The following is a 24,060-nucleotide window of genomic DNA, read 5'->3' as shown; positions in this document are numbered from 1 at the left end:
GAATTCCCACCTACATCCTCCTAAACACCACCGGGCTGTCCGCTCCTGCTCGAGCTGACCGGCTGGAGCTCCTGTCGGTCACGGGGGAGGCGATGAAAACCCTGCCCATACGCTACTACCCCGAGCGGCAGCCGTACGGCCTGTGGAACATCACGGAGTTCATCCCTCCCAAAGAGGCCTTCTTCCTGAGGGTGACAGGATACGACCAGCATGGTTTCCCCTTCCAGAGAGTCTCCAGCGTTTCCTTCTCCAGCGTGGTACCCGGTCAGTGCCCAAGCCTGTCCCCCAAACTTAGACGTCAGCGTGAGCAGTTTTATATATCTGTGTATTTGTGTCCTTCCAGACGCCCCCCAGGTGCTGATGCCAGCAATAACAAACGGTTACTACCTTCAGAACGGGGCCGTCAGATGCCAAATAGAGAGCCTGATCCCCTTCACGCTGCGCTTCAGCATGGATGGGAGGCGACTTGGGGTAGACCAGTTCTTCAGGTGAGAAGGGCCGCACAGATGGGGTGATATTCAGTGTGGCAGTTCACCTCTTGTCCAATCAGAATATGAATCATGCTGTCAGTTCTTGTAATAAGGGCGACCAAGTGGGGTTCTAGTCTGAAAAAGCCAGGCTATTTCTTCTCTGTACAATGGGGACAAGTGTTCTTCTTTGTGTTTCCAGTGAGTCTGGCAATGCATCCTGGGAAATAGCGCAGGTCACTCTGAAAGATGAAGGCTACTATGAGTGCATTGCTATTAGCAGTGCTGGGACGGGAAGAGCTCGCACCTTCCTAGACGTGTCAGGTAAGCACATGTAACGTGACTCACCCACTTATTTTAGGGTGACAGAGTTTTAAATAGACCCGGTGAGCTTTGTTTGTTTTTTGTTTTCTTTTAAACAATCACACCTTTAAAGAAAAGAAACTTCAATGAAGTTATCCTTTCCTTTTTCAGTGGTGCAAACTAATTAGAAATCTTGCTGTGGACTTGAACACATAGAACTCTCCATTCCAGATTTGATGTGGCTGTAGAATAACAGTTGTTGTTTTTATGCCTAAGGATATGTGACATTAGAGCTGCAGTTTCCACATATGTTTTCCTCTCGTAAAGCCCCAGCATTCTTCATGCAGTTTTTTTTCTGAACACTGACCAAAACAAAAAGGAAGGAAAAAAACGGTGAACCCGCGCCAGCTTTCGGCTGCTGAATTGTCTTTTTCCCTACACGAGGCAACAGTGACTCCAGTGCAGCCAGTCGGTCCATTCAAACCACTGTTTTTTAACAAACTTCCTGCTCAGTGAAAATCACCAGAGCCTCATTGACACGATGAATGACGAGCAGAGGCGAGGAGGCGAAGGGGGGGGGGAGCGAGTACAGAGGGAAAGAGAAGCGTTGAGAGACTCTTTGTGAAACAGAAGATGGGGAGAGGGAGCCAGGCGGGAATGTGTGTGGTGAGTGAAACTCTGCGCTGTAACTCACCCGCGTGCTCAGTCCAGGCGTGAACAGAACAGGACTGCGTTTTTCCAACTTGCTCGCCCTGAAAATTGGCGGGGGGGGAGGGAAATAAAATAAAAATAAATAAAATTCTTCCTTACACTTCATTGCTACTTGGCCAGAGTCGCTCTTCGATACGGAAACACACGGCGTCCAAACACATGTCTCTGTAATCCCCAACACGAGCTGCGCTGAAAGCCCCAGCATCCCTCTCCCAGCATCCCTCTCCCAGCATCCCTCTCCCAGCATCCCTCTCCCAGCCGGAGCCAAAGCGCTCGCTACCTTGCCTGCGCTGTTCGGCTCTGACACGGAAGCAGAACATATTTACGACACGAGAAAGCTCATGGGACGAGTATTTTTGATAATGTTATTGGAAAAGTGGCACAGCGTTGTGAAACACAGAGAGCCAAGAAGACAGGGACTGGAAATTGTGAACGTGAGGATTTGAGGATGAGGTTTTGGTTTTTTCTTTCTTTTTTTATATTTCTCTTTCATAAAGCTGTTATATAATATTTATGATGCCATCTCTGATGTTATGTTTACATTGCTATATTCTTAATCTCTCTAGAAATGTTTTCTTACTCTAGATGTGACTGCGGTGGCTGGCCCATAGAGGCCCCGCCCCCACCCAGGATTTTTGACTTTTATTTTTATTTTTTTGGAAACAACGCGTGTAAAGCAGTTATTCTAAGCTGATGTTGTTTCAATGGCTTTGATCCATTGAGTCTGTCCTCTTCTCCACAGAGCCTCCTCCTGCCGTCACAGTCCGCGGTAACGTCACGGTGACCCCCGGCTCCCGCGCTGTCCTCTCGTGCCACGTCGTCAGCACCGTTAACTTCAACCTCACCTGGCTGAGGGCCGGCCACGACGCCCGTCTGGACCCCAGGGTGCACGTGCTGACCAACCTTTCGCTCCAGGTGTCCCCCGTGAGCCCCGATCAGTCCGGCTGGTACGAGTGCGTCGCCATCAACGAGGGAGGGGTGACGGCCGAGCGAGTCTTCCTCACCGTGGAAGGTAAAGCAAAAACAATTCCTCACTTTCACAGTTTATAGGATTGCATGTCAGCAGACCACATTATTTTGCATATAATTCATGTATGTGTGTAGGCATTAGTTTGTGGGTTACTGGCCCTGGTATGTGGCAATGATCCTCCAGCATGATTCACACAGTGGGGGAACGCTTTAACAAGGTCCCTCCCAAATACATGGGCCTCTTGCCCTCCCCAGCTCCCCATAATTCACCCCAATACTCATGGGACAGGGGAATATCATTTACGTTTTGACTCTCGGGAAGTGTTTGAGTCAAGTTCCCCACCTCTGGGCACTCTTTCGCCTCTTCTTAACACTTCACTGACACTGGATCACAAGCGCTTTGTTGTCTGGGTGGAGGAGACTTTGGCTTGAGATGCGGCCCAGCGCTGCAGAGCATTGAGCCCATGCAGGGCCGAGGAATGGCTGCGTGTAGCGGTCACAGGTCCAGTTTGTACGGTTTTGTTGCATCCCGTGGCAGGAAAGCAGTTCATGTTCATTTCTGTTGTCTGTTTTAGATTTCTTCTGTGAGCAAGAAGCTTTGAACGCAGTCAGAGGTTGGGCTACTGCAGACCCTCGGTGGCTGTCTGTGCACACCTGAAGCTCATCCTTCTGTAAAAAGTAAATACTTGTTTGTAGCAAATATACTGTTTGCTCTACATAGTGCAGTCTGTTGGATCCATCAGTCAGGCGGTCTTGCATAACCACTGTTCAATTCATAAGCCATATGTTTCTGACTGTGACTACTTTCTCCTTCGTCGTCTTCCTTCCCTGACGAGGGAATGTTTGCTAATGTTGAATTTTCGGGCTAGACTTGACGAATGAGGAGTTTGCCAAAAAAAAAATAAATAATAATAATCCACATTATCCATCCACCCATCCATCATCCATCCATCCATCCATCCATCCATCCATCCATCCATCCTACCCACTTTCTCCTGCACTGCTTGTACCAGGAAATGTCACATCACAGGCACTACAGGCTAAACTACAACAGCTATGACATTTCACACACAATCCATTTTTACTATTTTCACTAAAAAGAAAACTTCTTCCACCACTGGTCCTTATCGCCCTGTCAGCATCCGTCATTTTATTCCTTTCCTCACCTCGGCCCTCGCTCGCTATATTTTTCCTGCCTCATTTCTGTCTCTCGCCGAAACAGCTGTCAGCAAGCCCCCGGGCAAGGGGGGGAGGGGGGTGGGGGGGGTGGGGGTACCTAATTACCCCCTGGTCAGTGTCCTCCTAGTTATTAGTCTTACTTTGATGTCAGTAAAGTAGCCTAACGTACCACAAACACACTGGGATGAAATAAAGTAGAACTCATCGCCATTCCTTAAGGCTTGAGACTGTTTATAATTTGTAATGCAAGTCACTTGGTCAATAAAGAGCACATACAATTGAGTCTCATGTCGACAGAAAATCTTTCAAGTGCGATTGAAATGGCGATAATGAGTGTTTAGACACGAGAGAGAGAGAGCACGCAGGGGTAGAATCAGCTGAAGTGCATCTCGATCGAGGAGTGAAGCACAGCGCAGGGCCGTGCTTCTGCCCGACACAGTCAGCGAGGCTGATGCTGAGTCATTGGAGAGCAATTCATCCTGCCTCCCTCTTCCTGGGGTCCAAACGCACGTGTCTCAAGTTTGACCGCATGATACTGAAGAAACAGCAAATAGGTTGTTCACAAGGGAAAAAAAAGAACAATTGAAAGCCTTTCGCATGAGCAGTCTTGCACTCAGACGGGGATTAACGGTCCCATATCATGCAAAAAGTTAAGGTTTTTTCTCACAATGTGTGTTGTTGTTGTCGTGCACTCCTTGGAAATTAGAAACACCCATCATTCAACTCTTTTGCTTGCTCTGCTTTTTTGAAAGTTTAAAAACTCTCAGTTCTGGAGACTGGTCATGGGCCACAAAAGGCACCGATATCTCTGCCAGGTTAGTGACAACCTCCAAAGCCAGAGGTTTTTGTATAATATGGGAACTTTAAGACAGAACTGTCCAGTTCATTTTGTGTTAGATGGAATTCAAAGTTGCCTTTTTAAACTTTAGCCAATAAAACCAAACTAAGCAGCAAACCTCAAAGTCAAAGTTTTACTGCCTGTTGAATGTTGTTGTTAAAGACCACGTACCTCTGCGGTCATCGTCACCAGTCCAGTGTGTTGTGATACACACAGGAGAAGACATCAGCCCTTGAAACAGAAAGTAGAAAATCCCAACGCGGGGTTAAGTTACACACCATGAATCAAGCACAGGTTCCACAGTTCCCCCGGGGCAACATTTCACGTTGCTCCTTGTTTACCCAACACCAAGAAAATGATGAGGAAGGATATGATGTTGAACATCATCGGAGGTAACAGCAGCCGTTACCCCTCCTGCCAGAGGGACATCTTTTCAAACACTGTCTCCTCTATGTCGCACTCCAATAAGTCAGTATGACTTAACCAAAATGAGATAAACACTGAGTAAAGTAATGGATTTGTTTGGTATTATCTGCTGCTTTGCCTCCAGAGATCCCCAGGGTGTCGGTAAACCCTCGTAATCAGACCTTCAGAGCAGGAGATGATGTCAGGATCAGGTGCTCAGCCAGCGGCTACCCTCCGCCCCGTCTGGTCTGGACCCACAATGACATGTTCATCATGGCATCCAGCAGGTGAATTCATTTCCTTCTACAAAATTTTATGTTGGAATTTAAAAGAAATAATGAAGGGTTGTTGTTGTTGTCTTTTTTTTTATAATGATCTTCCTGCTTTTTCTTTGTGTTGCGTGCCAGGTCCACTGCTTCTCCGTCCAGGCAATTTACATGCAATTTTATTTATTGGTAAACTTCCATAAAAAAGTGCTTTGTGGCTTGACTCGTGCCTTTCAGACACAGGATGACTGCAGATGGTGCGCTGGTTATCAGACACATGGAGAAAAAGGATGACGGAGTTTATGGCTGCCTGGCCAGCAACCAGGCCGGAACTGACGCAATGACCTCCGTCCTCACCTACATAGGTAAGAGCCCAATACATCCATACATCCATACATCCATACATCCATACATCCATCCATACATCCATACATCCATCCATACATCCATCCATCCATCCATCCATCCATACATCCATACATCCATCCATCCATCCATCCATCCGTCCATCCATACATCCATCCATGCAAACATTCATCCATCCATCCATTCATCTGACCATTTATCCTTTCATCCATCCATACATCCATACATCCATACATCCATCCATACATCCATACATCCATCCATACATCCATACATCCATCCATACATCCATCCATACATCCATACATCCATCCATACATCCATACATCCATCCATCCATCCATCCATCCATACATCCATACATCCATCCATCCATCCATCCATCCATCCATCCATCCATGCAAACACTCATCCTTCCACCCATCCATTCATCCATTCATTCATCCAAACATCTATTCATCATCCATCCATGTAAACATCCATCATTCATCCCTCTGTCCATTCTTCCAGGCAAACAATCATCATTCATTTTTCCTTCCATCCATTCATTCATCCATCCATCCATGCAAACATATTTCCATCTATCCCTCATCCATCTCATCATCCATCCATTCATCAGCTCTATCTAACTGGAGAGATGTCAGGAACTGGCTGGAGCTAATGCCATGAATAATTCATACGTTTTCTTTGCTTTTTCATTTGCTCCTTGGGTCTAACTCATATATTTTCAAATATTTCCAACTCGTCATTCTTCTTCTCACCAAGAATCTCCTGTGGTGACTGTGGCTTTGAGCGAGATTCTCATTGGCATTGGGGAGACTGCTGTGTTGGCCTGCTCTGCGTCTGGAACACCTCAGCCGGAGATCTGGTGGTACAAAGGTAACGCTCCTCCCCAGAAATGGAAATGAGCTGGAAACACCAACGTGATGGGGCTGTAAACACACAGTTGCGTCAATATCAAGCTAAGCAGCTGAGATGTATTTTCTTGCTGCTTTTATTTACATTGCTGTTCTTTTCTGCACTCCCCCCCCCCCCTACCATCAGGTGACGCCCTGCTTCATTCATCGTCCCTCTTACATGCGGACCCCCTAGAGGGCACGCTGACGATCATCGAGACCCAGGACGTCGATACTGGAGTTTACACCTGCGTAGCCGTCAACGCTGCCGGCACTGCCTCTGGGAAAATCTCTGTGGATGTGGGAGGTCAGAGTCTCATAACCGTTACAGCGAATCCCGAACTGTCTGTGACTTCTGGTCCTCTCGTAAAACTGCTCAAGCTCACACAACGGACGGCTTAACTGTCTGTGAAATCCAAGCCAGCTGAATGGGTTCGTTCCATATCGTGACCCCTTGCCGTCTCTAACCTTGAACCCGACAGCCGCGCCCAGGTTCACCCGGGAACCGTCAGATGTGGCGACGGACATCGGCTCCAGCGTGACCCTGGCATGCCAAGTCCAAGGCCACCCTGAGCCGCAGGTCGTCTGGAGGAGAGAGGACGGGCTCGCCCTCTTCGGCCGGCCGCGCACCCACGGCAGTGTCGCACAGAGCGCCAGAGGTCTACACATCAGCAGTAAGCGCTGGTCTCACAGCAGGTGTGCTTGCTTTTTGCGTGGAAAGGCACTTGAAGTGTTTCTCTTTGTCTCTCTCTCTCTCTCTCTCTCTCTCTCTGTTTAGGCCTGTGGGTTGACGATGAGGCCGTGTACGTCTGCGAGGCTCACAACGTGTTTGGAACAATAGAGGCCCAGGCTGGAATCACTGTGACTGGACTGGGTGGGTGCAGCGTTTGGCAGCTTTCACCTGATTTCTCCTCGACCACGATTTACCTCTGAGCGAACATTGAATGTTTTGATGACCGACTGATTTGTTCTGTTTGATTTGTCATTGATTGATAGCTCAGATTTCATCCAGAGTACCGTTCTCCAATCACAGCAATCTTTGGTTTTGTTTGCATTGGACTCCATGATAGCCACGATGTTGTAATGATGGCGCGGTGGCTGTTTTTATTTAAATGCGGACAGGATTTTTAAGTGAAAAACAAAAGGAACAACTTTGAAGTATTTTACGTGCATGTTTTTGCTTTACTATTGACCGGCTTTGGCACCAATTTATCCAATTTATCCTCATTTTATGCTGTCACAGTTCAGTCAAAACAACTATTGAGGAAGAGGCAGAATGAAGAGACTTGAATTCTGTACTTAGAATGTATATCATTTTTGAAATAACTGCAGCTCCTGTGGACACATTGTTCCTCCTCCTTCAAAGGACAGAAATCAGACCCTCCTGTCTAAGCAAAAACACATTCTTCTTTCAACATCCAGTTCCTTTGAGGGCTCGCAAGTTTGTAGACGGGTTTCTTTTTTTTTTTCTTTTGACATGAGAGTGCAAGTTCATTAGCACGTTTTCAGAGGTTGTTGTTTGAACACGTGTCACTTGTTAACCGCCGTTTCTGCGCCGCTGTTTTCTCTACAGTGGAGACCCACTGTGCTTTTTATTAAGTGGGCCAAAGGTTAGAAAGCACAGACCAACCCAGACGACATGGATTACTGCCCCAGTGCCCTTCTTTCCCTCCTGACAACATTGTCCCATGGGAAACAGGCCCAGGCCGTCATAAAAAATAGTGGCCCAGAAGCTTGAGAAGTGGCCTCTGTTTCTATCTGTTGGGTTGTTTTCTCTTGCCAGTGAGTGTGAGGAGTGAAAACCTGATAGCACCGTGATATATTGGATTTTTAGCCTTCACTGACCTTTTAGAAACAGATCACACCAAGTGGAATCAAGCCGTTTTGCTTTGGCTAGTATCATGTAGAGTTTATGTCAATGTAACTGAATAAATAGATGTATTTTTTGGGGGGCAGTTTGAGCAAACTAGCCGTTGATTTTAATGTTTCATTCGTCATCACTTCACATCCGGAGACACTCACATTTCTGAGTGCTATTTAAAAATGTGCCGGTCATCAAGGAGATGAGTTTACAATCTGGGGAAAATGAAGAATTACGGGAAAAACGTTGTTCTATTGTGCTGAGAACAATCCAACATAATAAGGAGTTTGTTCTTTTAATGGTTCTGTTAATGGCAAATTTACTATTTTGCCCATCTGCTCTATGTTTAAAAGGTGCAAAAAGTTTCACCTTTCCGCTACCTTGCAGATGTGAGGATCACTTTCATCTGAGTTTTGGAATTCCTAACCATGTCTTTGTTGTCTGGTCGCTTTCTGCAGCGCCGCCTCTCATCGCAGTGAGTCCGGCTGTGCTCAGTGTGATCGAGGACCAGCAAGTGACGTTGCCGTGCGTGCTTTTAGCCGGCAATCCTCTCCCCGAGAGGCAGTGGCTGCACAATTATGGCTTGGTGAGGAAAGACACCTCGGCCGACCTGTCCAGTTTGATGAAATGGGCCTACCAATAAAGTCTGGTTTGCTCTTTACGCTTTCCGCTGCTTCAGGTGACCTCAGACCAGTATGTAACAGTGAGGAGGGACGGCAGTCTGCACATCGAGAGGGTTCGGCTGTCCGATGCCGGTGACTACAGCTGCCTGGCCGAGAACGTCATCGGGGCCACCAACCATACCACAACTGTCAACGTCCATGGTAAAGTACAAAATGATGCCTTGCGCACAATCCAGTGCTAAGATTGCCAAATTTATATCAGCAGAAAAGATGAGAAGGGTTAATGCAGTCTGGCCAGCAACCAGGCCGGAACTGACGCAATGACCTCCGTCCTTAAAGGTCAGAGGTCGCTGGAGTTGCGCATTCATCCACAATCTCGCTGCAAACACAGATGCATCCTGCCTTGGCTCACAGAAACTATAGAACATATTATAGATGTTCTAAAAATATGTCATTAAAGCACGTTACTGACACAAAAAAGAGAGTGTGGCGTTGCCTAAGACCATGTTGTCCGTTGTCCTTCCATAACATTGACCCACAAGCGCTTTTTGTACCTTTTAAACAACGCACATAATTGTGAACACACTGTTGTTTGGTTAAATTGCGTTTTTTATTTCCACGAGGATGCTCTGGGCCTCAAAGGTCTGATCTGCTCTGCAGAGTTAACCAGGATGGGAAAAAAAGATAACTGGAAAATCTCTCCATCCTCAAAGTGCCTTCGTGTTTTGTAAAGGAAGGGCTTCTTTCCGATGCCAAGAACAAAGTGCTATCATTTCTGAGGGAAAACAGGATGTGCACATCAAGAGCAGCAACATCAAGCGTTTCAAAGCCACCACATTTAATGACTGACAGACGAGCAAAATGATCAAGACTGAAGACTGAATCAAGTTCATTCTGTCTTTTCTTGCGATTGCTTCTCGCTGGTTCTTTTATCTCAGACATGGACTTTTTTCTTTTTTTTTTTTCAAATTTTACTTACGCGACATGTTTCGCCGTATTCTATTCTCCGCCTTCATCGGAGTGAAAAAAAAAAAATCCTATGTCTCTGTGCTTTTCTTATGCTTACAGTCATCCCCACTATTCAGCATGGCCCTCAGGTGTTCAGCACCATTGAGGGAATACCTGTCACTCTGCCCTGCAGGGCCATTGGAGTACCAACGCCTGAAATTTCCTGGGCCAAGGTAGGTTTAGCTGTGATGTTTGCGGTGGTTTCTTACAGTGTGTCTCTAACTCCTCCCCCAATCCTAGCCTTTGTTCAAGCAGTGATAAAAAAAAAGAAGAAAAGAAACATGGGCTAAATGAATTCAGCAGTGAAAAGTGTGTGCATAGCGTGCTAGTGACACTTTGCAGCGTATGTGAAAAAGAAAGCAATAATGATACTTAGTTGCCTTCATTTTTTTTTGTCAGAAATGCATTTGCCACACTGCCACTTATTTGACTAAAAGTTCTGTTTGTTTAAGGGCTATTCTTCATCAAAGGATGAGCACACAACAGCTCCCACGCCACCAAATCAACCTCATTATCAGCCAGTGGCCTGTACAGTGTGCTCAGTCTCTAAACCTGCACCACAAAGCAGCGTGTGTGTATTTGGACAGCGCCTCCCTCTTTTCCGTCTTTTATGCTGTGTCTTGGAGTTGTAAAGGCGATGCTGTTAAAGCGAGCAGGTCCACAGGGACGGATGAAACCCAGCCCCGCTGAGTCTTTCACCAGCTGTTTGAATGGGACTCCCTCTTCATTGCTTGATGTTCTCCATCACGTTGCATTGATCCCAGATGGTTGACATGCAGTCTTGCACAGAAGAGCGTCATTAGAGTCCATCATTTGTATTTTCAGCCGCCAGAAAAATGATTTTCAGCGATAAATCTTGAATTTCTTTGCACACAGTTTGTAGTATGAACAAAGTGTTGCTCACGAAACAAAGTGTTGACCCAACCCTGTCCCCGTGGGATGTGATTCTTCCAAGGGAGGGGAGCAGCTGAACCTGGGTGGTCCGGCCTTTCTCCTCGATTCTGATGGCAGCCTCCTCATCAGCTCCCCTTCTGGGAACGAGAGTGGTGAATTCATCTGCACCGCCACCAATGCTGCGGGACACATGTCCAGGAAGGTCCAGCTCACCGTCTACGGTAAATGTCAGATGGATGGAAGGACATTTGAAGTGTTCTGTATTATGCACAACTCATTTGATGTTTTTCTTGATCGCCTTGTGCATTTCTGGCCTGCCGTTCAGCTCTCGATGAATTTCTAATCTTTACTCAATTTGCTTGGTCCTCTTGCGTGTGGTAAACCACAGACTTCTGGAAATCCGTCCGTTGTGATGTCACAATGAGACCTCTATGTGGCTGCCTTGTTTTTGTATTCTACCAGATTTGCGGAAGGTAAAAGAGAGAGGGCTGAATGTTTCCTGGAGATTTATAGAGCATTTAGACAGTTCATTTTCCAAGCTTCTTCCCTTGTTTCCAGAATGGAAAATAAAGGCCTTCAAAATAATGACATAGGCTGTACATAGCCAATGGCCATTTGCAGTAAAACATAAGATGTGAAGAAAAGAAAAATCAGATTGTCATTCTTTGAGAATTAAAGCTGTTCTTCTTCATCGTAACTAAATGGCCAAGGGTTAAATCGTTTGCTGTGTTTGTTTTCCATGCATGCGCGAGCAGTCCGCCCCAGGTTTAAGGCAGATGGCGCCGACGGTGCAGAAGAGCCTGTTAAAATGTCAGCGATCGAGGGCGAAGATGCGGTTTTGCCATGTGAAGTCCACAGTGTTCCACCACCCAGCATCAGCTGGGCCAAGGAGAGGCAGCTCATCTCCCCCTTTTCTCCCAGGTGACCTAAAGCCACACGTTAGCTCCCTAAAGCAACCACAGTGACAACAAACTCAATCAGAATCAACCGGACTGGACATTCTATGTTAAAGACAACGATTAAAAGATACCTCGCTGAAAAGAGATGTTGCCGTTTGATTTAGAAGCAAACTTGAATTTAGAAAAGATACCGGTCGGGTTTTTTTTCTGTTTTGTTGTTATTTTTCTTTGATATATAAAGTCTTGGTCTGGTCTCGATCTCGATACTCTCACTATCGACAATGTCTTGGTCTCGGTTTTCTGCGGTCCAGACTACAACACTACTGTTCACACCCTCAGGGCATAGTTTACCTTATAGCATGATGAGTAATGCTGCCTGCCTGCCTGCCTGCCTGCGGCAGCAGCTTTCATTGCAGATGACAGTAAATGAGAAAGACGTGCTGGAGCATTTGCCTTCCACAGCAGTCAGAGTCGAGTGTGTGCGCTCTGGAAGCTGGGAAAGAATTATCGTCCCTCAGGTGTCAAATTTTGGAGCTCGGTTTTATTGCTGTTTTTGTTTCGTGCGCTGCTCTCAGGCACAGCCAGCTCTCCTCAGGCTCCATGAAGATCCTGGAAACCAGAGAGTCAGACACTGGACTGTATGTGTGTGTCGCCTCCAACATTGCTGGAAACCTCACACAACACGTCGAGCTGAGTGTTTTAGGTAAACCTTTATCTCATGTGTGTTATTATTATTGCTGGTTTGAGCAACTTCAGTACACCCGCTGTCCAATCTAGCCATTGGAGTTTGATGACCTGGTTTTCTGTCCTTCAGTGCCACCCAGTATCCAGGCGGGTCCCAGGGTAATGAAGGTACAGGTGGGCTACCCCGTGGAGCTGCCCTGTATCGTCAGAGGGCTCCCAGAGCCGACGCTCACGTGGACAAAGGATGGCGTCAGCTACCCTGTGTCACCTGATGGCAGCCTGGCTTTTGGAAGTGTGCGGCTGGATGATGAAGGAACCTACGCTTGCACGGCCACCAACACGGCGGGCAAAGACGAGGCTCGAGTGCAGCTGCTAGTCCAAGGTTGGTTTGATCCCAGAACAAAGTTAATTGTTTATTTGTAGTGTTTTGTAAGCATTAAATGTCTCAAATGTTTGCTGTGTTTTTTTTTGTGTTGTTTAAAATACTCCAGTGCTTGGATTATCAACGAGTGTGTGTGTGTGTGTGTGAAGTGTGTGCTTACTCATAATGGTGCGTTTGTTTTAGTGCCCCCTGTGGTTGAGATACCGGAACCCCCCTTCAACAGTCCCCTGCAGGAGAGAGTTGCAAACCAGCAAATCGCATTCCCCTGTCCTGCAACTGGTAAACCAGAACAGCTCCTTCTTCTGCTGACATAAAGAACTCTTCTCCTCCTTCTGCTGTCATGGCCTTGAGTTATTGAGTCAAGGATCAGTCAGAAGTCTTGAATCAAATATGCTTTTTTTTTAACGTGACAGCAAAGCCTTCCTATCGCGGTGAAATGTAGGACGATTGTGTGAAACTCTTTTGCTCTTCAGGCCTGCCAAAGCCGGTGATCCGGTGGTTGCGCAACGGCCAGGAGCTGACGGGTAACGAGCCCGGCGTGTCCATCCTGGAGGACGGCACGCTGCTCATTCTGGCCTCCCTGTCGCCGCTGGACAACGGCGAGTACACCTGCGCTGCTGTCAACGAGGCAGGATCGACGGAGAAGAAGTACCAGCTCAAAGTCAACGGTGACTGACCTCTTATCTTTGGTTTATCCCACTGGCTTTGAAAGAGGTTTTCCCCACTTGCGCTGTGCTCCTTCATAGCTGTGTTGATGACAGGTGATCCTGTGTGATGCCTCCACAGTGCCTCCAGACTTTCCAGACAGCGACTCTCCGGGCAACACGTCCCTGGTGCTCAGCCAGTCGACAAGCTTCTTGTGTGATGTCACAGGAAGTCCAACACCGGTCATCACCTGGTACAAGGATGGGATTCCTGTAAGTGTAATGCACCTGATGAGGCTCTGAACATGTATTCTGTACAACTTAGCACTAAGATTCGCACTCCTGGACGGCATTCTTCTGTTTTGACCGGGTTTTGGTGAAAAGGAAACACGAAACATTGGGAATAAACCCAGATATTTACAAATCGTGCTTGTTGTATTGTCAGAGGGATTAAACACCGAACACACGACAGTTGTTGTCTGTGTTTACGCTGTGGTTGAGGGGAAGCCCTGTGCAATGGTGGGAGCAAAGATCACTGCGGGATTGAAAGTAAGAAGAAGAAATTGTGACGACATCTCTTTCATGCACCGCGATGGAAATGCATCCTGAAGTCTGATTACAGTGTTCACTTTCCAAAACAAAACAGACCTGTAACCACAGTTTAATCCTCTGCGTATCAAAGACCAGCCAAGCTAACCGCAGCGGCAAACGGTCAAAGCGGTAGAACGAGACCGTCATGATGCTCTGATCTGATCCAACAGCAGAAAGCCACATATCCCTGATTGCTGGTTGCTTCATGTTCCTTTGGCTTCCTGGCGGAGTTTTCTCTCCAAGTAGCAGGAGGGGGAATTTAAGTGTTTTGATTCTGCAAGACATGAGTCATCTCAGTCGAGTTATCCCCCAATGTTTTTGCACGGAGCAACAGTTTAATTGGGTTCCCTTTCAAGTTCCACCCAGACCTGGTTTGTGATTTTTGCTCCAGAACAGGTGCCTCACACACACTGCCAGAGCAGCACCTTGTGTAAAATCATTGACCTCTCAGCGTGGAGTTCCTTAGTATCTAATACATCTGTCTTCCTTGTTTGTTGTTGATTAAAAAAAATTGCACGTTGACTGGCAGGTGGTTGCAAGTAGCAACATCCAGATCCTGGATATGGGAAAAACCCTGAGGCTACTGAAGGCAAGCACTGCAGATGCAGGCGGCTACAGCTGTAAAGCCATCAACATCGCTGGCAGCTCAGAGAAGGACTTCTTCCTGGATGTGTTGGGTGAGTTCAGGAAGTCAACGGAAGTCAACGTTTGGTGGAGCCACGTGCAAAGCGATTCATTTCGCTCTTAACAGAATTGTAAAATGACCCCTGACTTTGTTCATACACCCAGTTTGTCTCATATTATGATTATTCTCTCACTGCGCGCTGCAGTTCCTCCAACCATTGCAGGCTCCAGCTCCGTCCAGGACATTTCAACCACGGTCACACAGGAGATCAGCCTGGAGTGCAGGGTAGAAGGAGTGCCCTTCCCCATCATTCAGTGGTACAAAGACAGGAAGTAAGTGCCTTGAAACATCACTGTGTGTTAATTAGCCACCCAGGTCATCCTAGTCTTTGAGTGCAGGGTTGTAGGTGACATTTAAAAGGCTCTTTTCCGCTTACGACAAAGAACTGTAGAAGACTTGTGGTGCAAAGGTGAAGGTCTGTACACTTTACGCTCATAAAGTTGGAATAAGATCAGTTTGACCTGTTTTCTGTTGCTGCCAAACAAACACATTTTATGCATGAATTCATTCCACTTGGGCTGCTGGGACACATGATACCATCACTGCTCCTGCTGAAACAGGATGACTGGTGAGTTTGAATGTGAATAAACAAAACTAACAAAGATCTTTGCCTCACAACAAAGCTATCTCAGCTCAATGGGCAACAATGAGCTTGTCAAGTCACCTGGTCCAACAGCGGCAGACAGACAGACACAGCCAGGCAGCTGAAAAAGAAGCCTCCGTTGTCGGCAGGATTCGAACCTGCGCGGGGAGACCCCAATGGATTTCTAGTCCATCGCCTTAACCACTCGGCCACGACAACTGTGCCCCTGTTCCCTTTCTATGCTGTGAACTGAGTCTTAACCTGCCCCTTTTAGTGCAGTATATTTCATTTTTGCCCTCAGCTTAATCATGAAATAATCAATTTCTTCATGTGATCAAGTGTTTAACATTTGATTTTTACCTCTTTCTATTAACAATGTGCAGCTTTTCTTCTTTGTGTGCTTGAAAATGTTTCACTTTGCATTCAAAAAGCTGTTTTTCAGTTCACAGCAAAGTTGATTTCAGAACTGTGGAAGCCTTCTGGTCTGCACTGTTGTTGCTCATCAAGTTGGAATCAACTCATTACAATGGGGTATTTCAGCTTAATGGGCAACAATGCACAGTATGTATATAGTCCACTGGCCCGACAGCTACAGACAGACACGCAGCCACTCAGCAGCTGAAAAAGAAGCCGTCGTTGTCGGCAGGATTCGAACCTGCGCGGGGAGACCCCAATGGATTTCTAGTCCATCGCCTTAACCACTCGGCCACGACAACTGTGCCCCTGCTCTCTTTCTATGCTGTGAACCGTTTGCTAGATTCATGGGGAACGTCTACGTTCTTGGTGAGAAACTGATGTCTTAAAAAAAGAAAATGTTTGTTTGTTTGATTTCTAGGCTTGTGTTTCTTGGGGACCCCAACCTGGAGGTGACAGACAGGGGTCAGGTGTTGAAGATAAAAAGTGCTCGTTTGGGAGATAAAGCTCACTACCAGTGCACCGTCATGAACACGGCCGGCAAGCAATCCAAGGACTTCAACCTCAGCGTCTACGGTGAGGATCCCATTTTGAAAAGAATTTTGTGTTGTGAAAAACAGGAAAACATTCCATTTGAATATTAATGTTCCAATGTTCCTCCCTCCAGTTCCACCGTCCATCAAGGGCGGCAACGTGACCACGGAGACCACGGCCCTGCTGGACACGGTGGTCACTCTGGAGTGCGAGAGGCGCGGAGTGCCGCTCCCCACCATCACCTGGTACCGCGACGGGGAGCCCATCCTGTCCAGCCGGCACACCCAGTACGTGGAGCGGGGACACTACCTGAGGATCCCCAGGGTGCAGGCCTCAGACGGCGGCCACTACACCTGCAGGGTGACGAGTGTGGCGGGCAGCGCTGAGAAGAGCTACAAACTGGACGTCTACTGTAAGAGCGTCGTCACACTGTCTTCTTTCTTCGTCCCCCCCCCCCCCCCACGTGTCAAAAGCACTTTTCTGGTTACAAAAAACCCACATCTGTAGTTTGACAGACAGCAGCATTTAGCTCTATGTTTGCAGCTGCCTGCTTTAAGTGACTTATTGTGGTCCCGAACCTAAGAGCAGTATCAGTGCCCTCTGTGACATCACAAAGGGATGATTTCCACTTGACTTTTTTTATTTCTGAGGGGCTCATTGACAGACTGCAGACACACATTGTTAGAAACCAATTAAAATAGTTTTAAAGGGAATTTTATTTGATTTTGTGACCTAAAACATATATTGCATTTGTAATGAGATTCTTGTGAGACTCTAAATTTCTGCTGCTGCTTTTTTCCATTCATATGTTCTAACCTTTTTTTTTTTTTTTTCGAAAACGCTCACTTTATCTACTTTGGGGTGCAGTGCCTCCGACCATTGCAGGGGGCGATGACGGGCCCAACGAGAGGAAAGTGGTCCTCAGCAAGCCTCTCACCCTGGAGTGTGAGGCCCGGGGTCACCCTCCTCCCTCCCTCACCTGGCTGAAGGACGGAGTTCCTGTGCGCGACGGCGAGAGCGTTCGCGTGCTCGAGCAGGGCAGCAAGATCGAAATCCTCTCCGCCGCCGCGTCGGACTCGGGCCGCTACGTCTGCGTGGCCACGAGCATCGCCGGCGAGAGGGAGGTCAAATACGACGTCAGGGTTTTAGGTAATGACACACACAAAAACGTGCAACGCACACTGCACGCTCTCCTCACATGGGTTATGGGTACCGCTAATCGGCTTGATGGGCAACAATGCACAGTAATTATAAAGTCACCTGGTCCAACAGCCACAGACAGACAGACAGCTGAAAAAGAAGCGGTCGTTGTCGGCAGGATTCGAACCTGCGCGGGGAGACCCCAATGGATTTCTAGTCCATCGCCTTAACCACTCGGCCACGACAACTGTGCCCCTGTTCCCTTTCTATGCTGTGAACTGTGTCTATGTTGCATGTAAACGTTCCTCGTGGGAAACTAACAGATGTCTGAAAGGAAAAAAAAACTTAACCTGCCCCTTTTAGTGCAGTATATTTCATTTTTGCCCTCAGCTTAATCATGAAATAATCAATTTTTTCATGTGATCAAGAGTTGAACATTTGATTATTATTTTTTTTTTTTCCCCATTAAGAATGTGCAGGTTTTCTTCTTTGTGTGCTTGAAAATGTTTCACTTTGCATTCAAAAATCAGTTTTTCAGTATTTCAGCTTTATGGGCAACAATGTACTCAGCGTGCACGGCAGCTGAAAAAAAAGAAGCCTCCGTTGTCGGCAGGATTCGAACCTGCGCGGGGAGACCCCAATGGATTTCTAGTCCATCGCCTTAACCACTCGGCCACGACAACTGTGCCCCGGCTCCCTTTCTATGCTGTGAACCCTGTCTATATAGAGCGTGTCTACGTTCCTCGTGAGAAACTGACACCTGTCGTCTGACTGAGGCCTCGCTCAGAAGTCTTTACAGATGACACAACAACGAGGTCACTTCAGTCCTGGAGCCATTCTACAGACCTTCCCAGCGCTGATTAAAGCACTGACGTGCCGTATTTGCACACAGACATGTATTGAAACAACGTAGATTCCCCAATGACGTAGTTCAGTGAACTCCAATCAGATGTTGGAGAGAATCTGCTCTTAGCTTGAAGAAGACGGTGCAACTTCACATGAATGCGTTGTTTTTTTTTCCACCCCCCCCAAATCTCCACCCGGACTCCCCCCCTCCCGCAGTCCCTCCTTTCATTGACGGAGCGGACGAGGTGACGGACAACACGGTCATCATCAACAGCCCCCTGGAGCTGGAGTGTCAGGCCACTGGAACACCTGCACCTGTCATCACGTAAGATCTCCACCCCAGTGCACAGAGGAAAGCATGCAGTATAGCATGCGCTCTGACTGCAAAACATTTTCTTTTCTCTTTTTTTTTGTGTCCGTATAGGTGGTATAAAGATGGCAAAGCGGTCCGGCAGGGGGAGGGGCTGCGGGTGTCAGCCAACAGTCGGCGGCTGATTGTTTCTCGCGCTCAGGTCTCCGACACGGCCCGCTTCCAGTGCGTGGCCTCTAACGAGGCAGGAGACCACGAGAGGGACTTCAACGTGGTCGTCCACGGTAAAACATTAAGTTGCCCCCCCCCCCCCATTAGAAAACAATCTTCTTTTTTTTTTCCTTAACGCATTTCTACGATTTTTAACGCAAGCCACTGGGAGGCTCACCTGTGGGGTGGATACAGCTCCCTGACTTGGAGACTTTTCCCAAAGCCTTTATGCTGAACGGTGCATCCTTTCAATCCTCTTTCCAGTCCCTCCGTCCATTCGCACCACCGGAGCTGCTGAGCGCTCGGTTGTCCTCAACCAGCCCGTCAGCCTGGAGTGCGTCTCCAGCGGCGTCCCTCCTCCCAGCCTCACCTGGCTGAAGGACGGCCGACCCGTCGACGCCACGCACGGCCACCTCCAGGTGGGATCCTTGATTCACTCGCCAATACCTTTAGTTATTTTTGTGGCGACTCACCCATCTGCAGGCCTGTTAGAGCCAGGATTGTTCATATTACTGCAGCAAACAGCACGTAAGGGGACATTTTGTGTGCTTTCATGCAGGGCATATTTGTTCTTATCAGCTGATACCTTCATTCTCATGAAGCGGAAAGGCTGAGAAATTAAAAAACCACTGTTTGAGCATTTTATCACTTACATGCATATTAGATGAAGAAACCATGTATACCATATATGTTCTAGTTTTTGCCTGAGCAGCACTGTGGATCTGCACTGAACAAAAACACTGCTACAGAAAGAAATGTTTTTAAAATTCAGATTTTTTTTTTTTAAGGTTTCCTCAAACATTTTAGACAGTTCTGCCCCAACTGTGTCAGCGTTCCCATGTACAGTCAGCTCCTTGGTTAAAAATGAACTTTAATTAGGTGAAATAATTGCTATCTTTTGGCCTTTTGAAAGTCCAAATGACACAACTGTGGATAAAAGCCTCTTTGCTGTTCCACGTACTCGCCACAGCTGGAGTCTGCAGGCAGAACGCTTCAGGTGACGCGGGCAAAACTAGAGGATTCTGGGAAATACACCTGCCTGGCCACTAACGCTGCTGGTGAAGTCCAGCAGCACATACGGCTCAGTGTTCACGGTAATTCAAACACACTTGTTATTTCTCCTGTGTGTTTTGTGTGTCAGAGTTAAAGACTCTCATGACTTGATGAGATTCTCTTCCTAAACCCTCAGAGCCACCCAGCGTCGCTCACTCCGGAGACGTCGTCAACCAGACTGTCCTGTCCGGCTTCCCCACTGAGCTGGAGTGTAAAGCCACTGGCAGCCCCCTGCCTGGTGGGTGTCACCGTGGCTCACTGCCTTTGTTGTGTACTTCTCTGACCGCACTGCTGCTTCCTGTTCTTCATGCCCTCTAAAGACAGTTGTCTTTAAACAATTCAATATCCTGGATATTTCAGTATTCATATAAATACTTTTTGGTCCTCAGTTGAGAAATGTATTATTTACTGGCTGTGCACACACAGATAACATTCAATATACACTAAAAGATTAAACAAATAATAGTAGAATAGTAGGGAAAAAAAACAACAACCCCAACGACACAGAATTGAACTTTCTTATTAGTAAATGGAAACCAAAGTTATTTTTTGCAGCATAACTAAAGCGCTCGTTGCATGAAACCTGTAATTATTATTCTGAGGGAGGGGGTCTCTAACCCTCACCCTCACCCTATCATCCACTCATTTTCCCCCATTTCCTCTCCTTTTTGTCCCAGTCATCACTTGGTACAAAGACGGCCGTCCGCTGACCAGTGCGGCAGGGCTGACCCTGCTGAAGCGGGGCCAGGTGCTGGCCATGGAACGCGCTCAGCCGTCTGACGCCGGCACGTACAAGTGCGTCGCGGTCAACGTGGCAGGAGCGGCCGAAACATCCGTCAGCCTGCAGGTTCACGGTGAGACTCCTCCCCCTCCCCCTCCCCCTGCTCCTCCTCCTCCTCCTCCCCCTCCTCCTCTTCCTCCCCCTCCCCCTCCTCCTCCTCCTCCTCCCCCTCCTCCTCCTCCCCCTCCTCCTCCTCCTCCTCCGGGCTCTCTGTCGTCTCCGGGCGGCTCCATATCGCCAGCAGCGACTTGCCTGACCGCCCCAGGCGAGTGAGGGATGACCCTGGGTCACCGTTCCATTCGTGGGTTTGTGCTGCAGTGCCTCCGGCCATCGCGAGCCGAGGCGGCACGGCGACGGTGGTGGTGAATGAAGCTGCCAGACTGGAGTGCAAAGCCACCGGCGTTCCCCAGCCGAGCCTCACCTGGCTCAAGGACGGCAGCCCCGTTGCCAGTGTGTCACATGGTTTGCAGGTAAATTGTCTTTTTCTAGAAGTTGAGGTTGCATTTAGAGTCAAACGTCACTCCTGTGGGATTTATTATATTTTCCTGTCATTCTCTACTTAGTTTCTTTCTTCTTTTTCATTTATTGCATAGGTGTCAGAATTTGGCCTGCATTGTGATTAAAATTGGCCCGCCACTATTGTACAGCACATGTACCGCGAATACTAAATCCCAACCAAATCCCAGAACGCGATGTGTATTCATGATTATGATCGTGACTTAATTGGTTTATTGTTATTTCATAAAAAAAAAGAAAAAAGGTTGCTGTTAAAATTGAAATCAAAAGGCTCCAACTGAAAAGGTTCACTGTTCACGACTTTGTTGAACTTTCATGTTGTGGCCCCACTGTGCATTCACGTCTTTAGCAGAATGCATAAGCACCTGCATGATGAACAACTGTGTGAAAACGTTCTCTGTTGACACGCCTTTGCTGTGTTTGTGTCCCAGGTGCTGTCTGGCGGCAGGGTGCTGTCCTTCAGCAGCGCTCTGGTCAGCGACACCGGCAGGTACACTTGTGTGGCCGTCAATGCCGGAGGTGAACAGCAGAGGGAGTACGACCTCAGGGTTTACGGTGAGTGAAATCCCCATGGGTCCACCCTGAGGCTGAGCTTGTCTCCCATCACGGTGATCATTTACATTCACACACGTGTTTATATCTAAATTAAAAAAATGATGCGGCTTTACGTGTCGCTGACCACCACTTACCACCAATGAATAATGCAAAGGGTTTTCTTTATCAGCTGATATTTATGTCCTTAGCTTCACTTGTATTACTGCAAGTGGGATGTTACTACTGCGACTAGTATTACTAGTACTACCACTACTTGTTCTACTGACTGCTTTGCTTTGGAACAAAGTTGCGAATCCTTCAATCATAATGATGGCAACAATTAAATCATCATCAACAATTTTTGACCTATAATCAGGAGATGAAAAATGTCCTCATGTCTACCACAGTGCCACCAAACATCAAGGGCGAGGAAGTGAACGCCACAGCGATGCTCGGCCACCAGGTGGAGCTGCACTGCCAGAGTGACGCCATCCCTCCGCCCACCCTCGCCTGGCGCAAAGATGGCCGCCCTCTCTTCAGGAAGCCTGGGCTGACGGTGTCGGCAGACGGCAGCGTGCTCAAGGTCGGCCAAGTCACGCCTCTTAGACACGCTTTTAGCTTTTAGCTTTTAGCTTTAGCTTTAGCTCTAGGTGTAGATCTGTTCAAGAGGACTCGTCCGTTCAGTTCAGACGTGACTGGTGATCTGGGCGGGGTTTCTCTGATCGTTAGGTCAACAGTGCCCAGGTGCAGGATTCCGGCAGATACTCCTGTCAAGCTACCAATGTTGCTGGCAAGACGGAAAAGAACTACAACCTCAACGTCTGGGGTGAGTTGAACGTCCATTTTCAATCTCATAGATCAACCAAAAGTCTGACTCTTCATCTTTCTTCAACTCTTAACGGTGCAGTCTGCTGGAGCACCATGTTGTCACATTCAAACAAAAAAAAAAAAAGCAGAGACTAACTAATTGATTCAATCAATTCTAATTCAGTTTTTTTCTGACACACTTTTGCTTTGGATATTCTTTTTTTTATGCAACTGTTTCAATTTTTATCAGCAAAATCAGCAGAATACAAAAGCACCGCACTGTCATGTGATGTGAGCTCCTCCTGTCAACGCCCTGCCGCTATTCCAGTTTCTCCCAGTATCCGAGGCTCCGAGGAGGTGTCTCCCCGGACGGTGATCGAGGGGAGTCCCATCACTCTGGTGTGCGAGTCCAGCGGGATACCGCCCCCTAGCCTCACCTGGAGGAAGGACGGCAAGTGTCACCAGAGAGAATAGCTGTGTGCAGACCTCCTGGAAGATCACAGCCGACCCTTTAATTAACGTCTTTCAGGCTCCGAGCTGAAGGCGGACCAGCGAGTGAGGGTTCTGTCTGGAGGCCGCCAGCTGCAGATCTCCAGCGCTGACAGGAGCGACGCCGCCTCCTACACCTGCACCGCCTCCAGTGCGTCGGGAGACGTCTCGAAGGAGTACAACCTGCAGGTTTATGGTACATGAGCGCCTCTGTGGCTGGTCTCATCCTGCTCTTCTTTAATTGATATCAGAAGCTTGACACTGTCAGAAAGCAAAGACTTTTTCACTTCTTCACTTCTTTTTTGATTTCAAAAAGATTTGGAAGGAACAGTTGGTGGTTTAGGGCCAGCACTTCTCAACTGGTGGAGTCTCAGGACCTACATTGGTTTCCTTATCATGGAGTTGCAACCCAAAGTTATTACACAGCGCTCAAATTTATTCCACAAAAATCCAAACACGCACAGCGCACTTTCATCATGTCTAGGAGGTCAATTATTGAATTGAACAGTTTCTCTATAAATATATATATTTTAAAATCTTTTTTTTTTATTTTTTTTTAAATTAAAAACAGGAAAACTGCCCACGAAGCCCCGACACAATCAAAACAGCTCCGCGACCCACTTTAGGGTCACGACCCACCAGTTGAGAAGCGCTGGTTTAAAGTGAACAAAAGTCATATCGATTCAAGCCGCTGAGAAACAGCGAAAGAATTTCACTCCATTCTCAGATGAAAGATTAGAACATGTGCTTTCACGTCCTCTTAAGGTAGCATCCGCTGCAACTCACTTGCTTCTCTCACTCCAGTCCGTCCTTCCATCAAACACAGCGAGGGCGGCGGCGGCGGCGACGACGTCGTCGTGACCAAAGGGGGCGACGTCACCCTCCAGTGCGCCGCCGAGGGCGTCCCCCGGCCTGCCGTCACATGGCTGAAGGACGGGCGGCCCGTCACCGGCCAGCAGGGGGCCAAGGTCCTGAACGAGGGGAGGCTGCTGCAGATCAAAGACGCCAAGGTGTCCGACACGGGGCGCTACACGTGCGTCGCTGTCAACGCCGCCGGCCAGGCGGACAGCAAGCACGACATCAGCGTTTACGGTAGGAGGAACGTATGTATATATATACATATATATATACACATACAGTATATATATGTATATTCTGTCAGGCGGGCTTCC

The 24,060-nt window shown here is 47.7% G+C and overlaps 1 protein-coding gene and 4 non-coding genes across 6 annotated transcripts in view; 1 reads left to right on the top strand and 4 right to left on the bottom strand.

The window, feature by feature from the left end:
• hmcn1 (hemicentin 1) overlaps positions 1-24,060 on the top strand; it is a 71,645-nt gene that overhangs the window by 22,026 nt on the left and 25,559 nt on the right. For both annotated transcript variants that reach the window (XM_076015999.1, XM_076016000.1), the window contains exons 8-45: positions 1-264; positions 344-488; positions 670-791; positions 2,224-2,493; positions 5,018-5,159; positions 5,376-5,503; positions 6,270-6,383; positions 6,549-6,707; positions 6,883-7,074; positions 7,179-7,274; positions 8,720-8,847; positions 8,941-9,085; positions 9,953-10,065; positions 10,848-11,007; positions 11,542-11,707; positions 12,261-12,388; positions 12,500-12,751; positions 12,935-13,030; positions 13,225-13,419; positions 13,538-13,668; positions 14,516-14,663; positions 14,817-14,943; positions 16,090-16,244; positions 16,336-16,614; positions 17,070-17,351; positions 18,405-18,513; positions 18,613-18,782; positions 18,973-19,127; positions 19,679-19,802; positions 19,898-19,999; positions 20,439-20,615; positions 20,861-21,012; positions 21,490-21,613; positions 22,000-22,175; positions 22,322-22,418; positions 22,728-22,850; positions 22,929-23,084; positions 23,693-23,980. In XM_076015999.1, coding sequence (XP_075872114.1) covers positions 1-264; positions 344-488; positions 670-791; positions 2,224-2,493; positions 5,018-5,159; positions 5,376-5,503; positions 6,270-6,383; positions 6,549-6,707; positions 6,883-7,074; positions 7,179-7,274; positions 8,720-8,847; positions 8,941-9,085; positions 9,953-10,065; positions 10,848-11,007; positions 11,542-11,707; positions 12,261-12,388; positions 12,500-12,751; positions 12,935-13,030; positions 13,225-13,419; positions 13,538-13,668; positions 14,516-14,663; positions 14,817-14,943; positions 16,090-16,244; positions 16,336-16,614; positions 17,070-17,351; positions 18,405-18,513; positions 18,613-18,782; positions 18,973-19,127; positions 19,679-19,802; positions 19,898-19,999; positions 20,439-20,615; positions 20,861-21,012; positions 21,490-21,613; positions 22,000-22,175; positions 22,322-22,418; positions 22,728-22,850; positions 22,929-23,084; positions 23,693-23,980 — 6,090 coding nt within the window. The remainder of the gene's footprint in view (positions 265-343; positions 489-669; positions 792-2,223; positions 2,494-5,017; positions 5,160-5,375; positions 5,504-6,269; positions 6,384-6,548; positions 6,708-6,882; positions 7,075-7,178; positions 7,275-8,719; positions 8,848-8,940; positions 9,086-9,952; positions 10,066-10,847; positions 11,008-11,541; positions 11,708-12,260; positions 12,389-12,499; positions 12,752-12,934; positions 13,031-13,224; positions 13,420-13,537; positions 13,669-14,515; positions 14,664-14,816; positions 14,944-16,089; positions 16,245-16,335; positions 16,615-17,069; positions 17,352-18,404; positions 18,514-18,612; positions 18,783-18,972; positions 19,128-19,678; positions 19,803-19,897; positions 20,000-20,438; positions 20,616-20,860; positions 21,013-21,489; positions 21,614-21,999; positions 22,176-22,321; positions 22,419-22,727; positions 22,851-22,928; positions 23,085-23,692; positions 23,981-24,060) is intronic.
• trnas-aga (transfer RNA serine (anticodon AGA)) lies at positions 15,392-15,473 on the bottom strand. The gene has a single exon. It is a non-coding gene; the product is annotated as a tRNA-Ser (tRNA).
• Positions 15,889-15,970, bottom strand: trnas-aga (transfer RNA serine (anticodon AGA)). Its single transcript has one exon. It is a non-coding gene; the product is annotated as a tRNA-Ser (tRNA).
• On the bottom strand, positions 17,509-17,590 carry trnas-aga (transfer RNA serine (anticodon AGA)). The gene has a single exon. It is a non-coding gene; the product is annotated as a tRNA-Ser (tRNA).
• Positions 17,944-18,025, bottom strand: trnas-aga (transfer RNA serine (anticodon AGA)). The gene has a single exon. It is a non-coding gene; the product is annotated as a tRNA-Ser (tRNA).

This window comes from Nelusetta ayraudi, unplaced genomic scaffold, assembly GCF_046127955.1.
Source record: "Nelusetta ayraudi isolate G7.1 ecotype Tasmania unplaced genomic scaffold, CSIRO-AGI_Nayr_v1 ptg000210l, whole genome shotgun sequence".
Taxonomy (NCBI): Eukaryota; Metazoa; Chordata; class Actinopteri; order Tetraodontiformes; family Monacanthidae; genus Nelusetta; species Nelusetta ayraudi.
The sequence above is the reverse complement of the archived record's forward strand: the minus strand, read 5'-3'. Positions and strand labels throughout refer to the sequence as shown.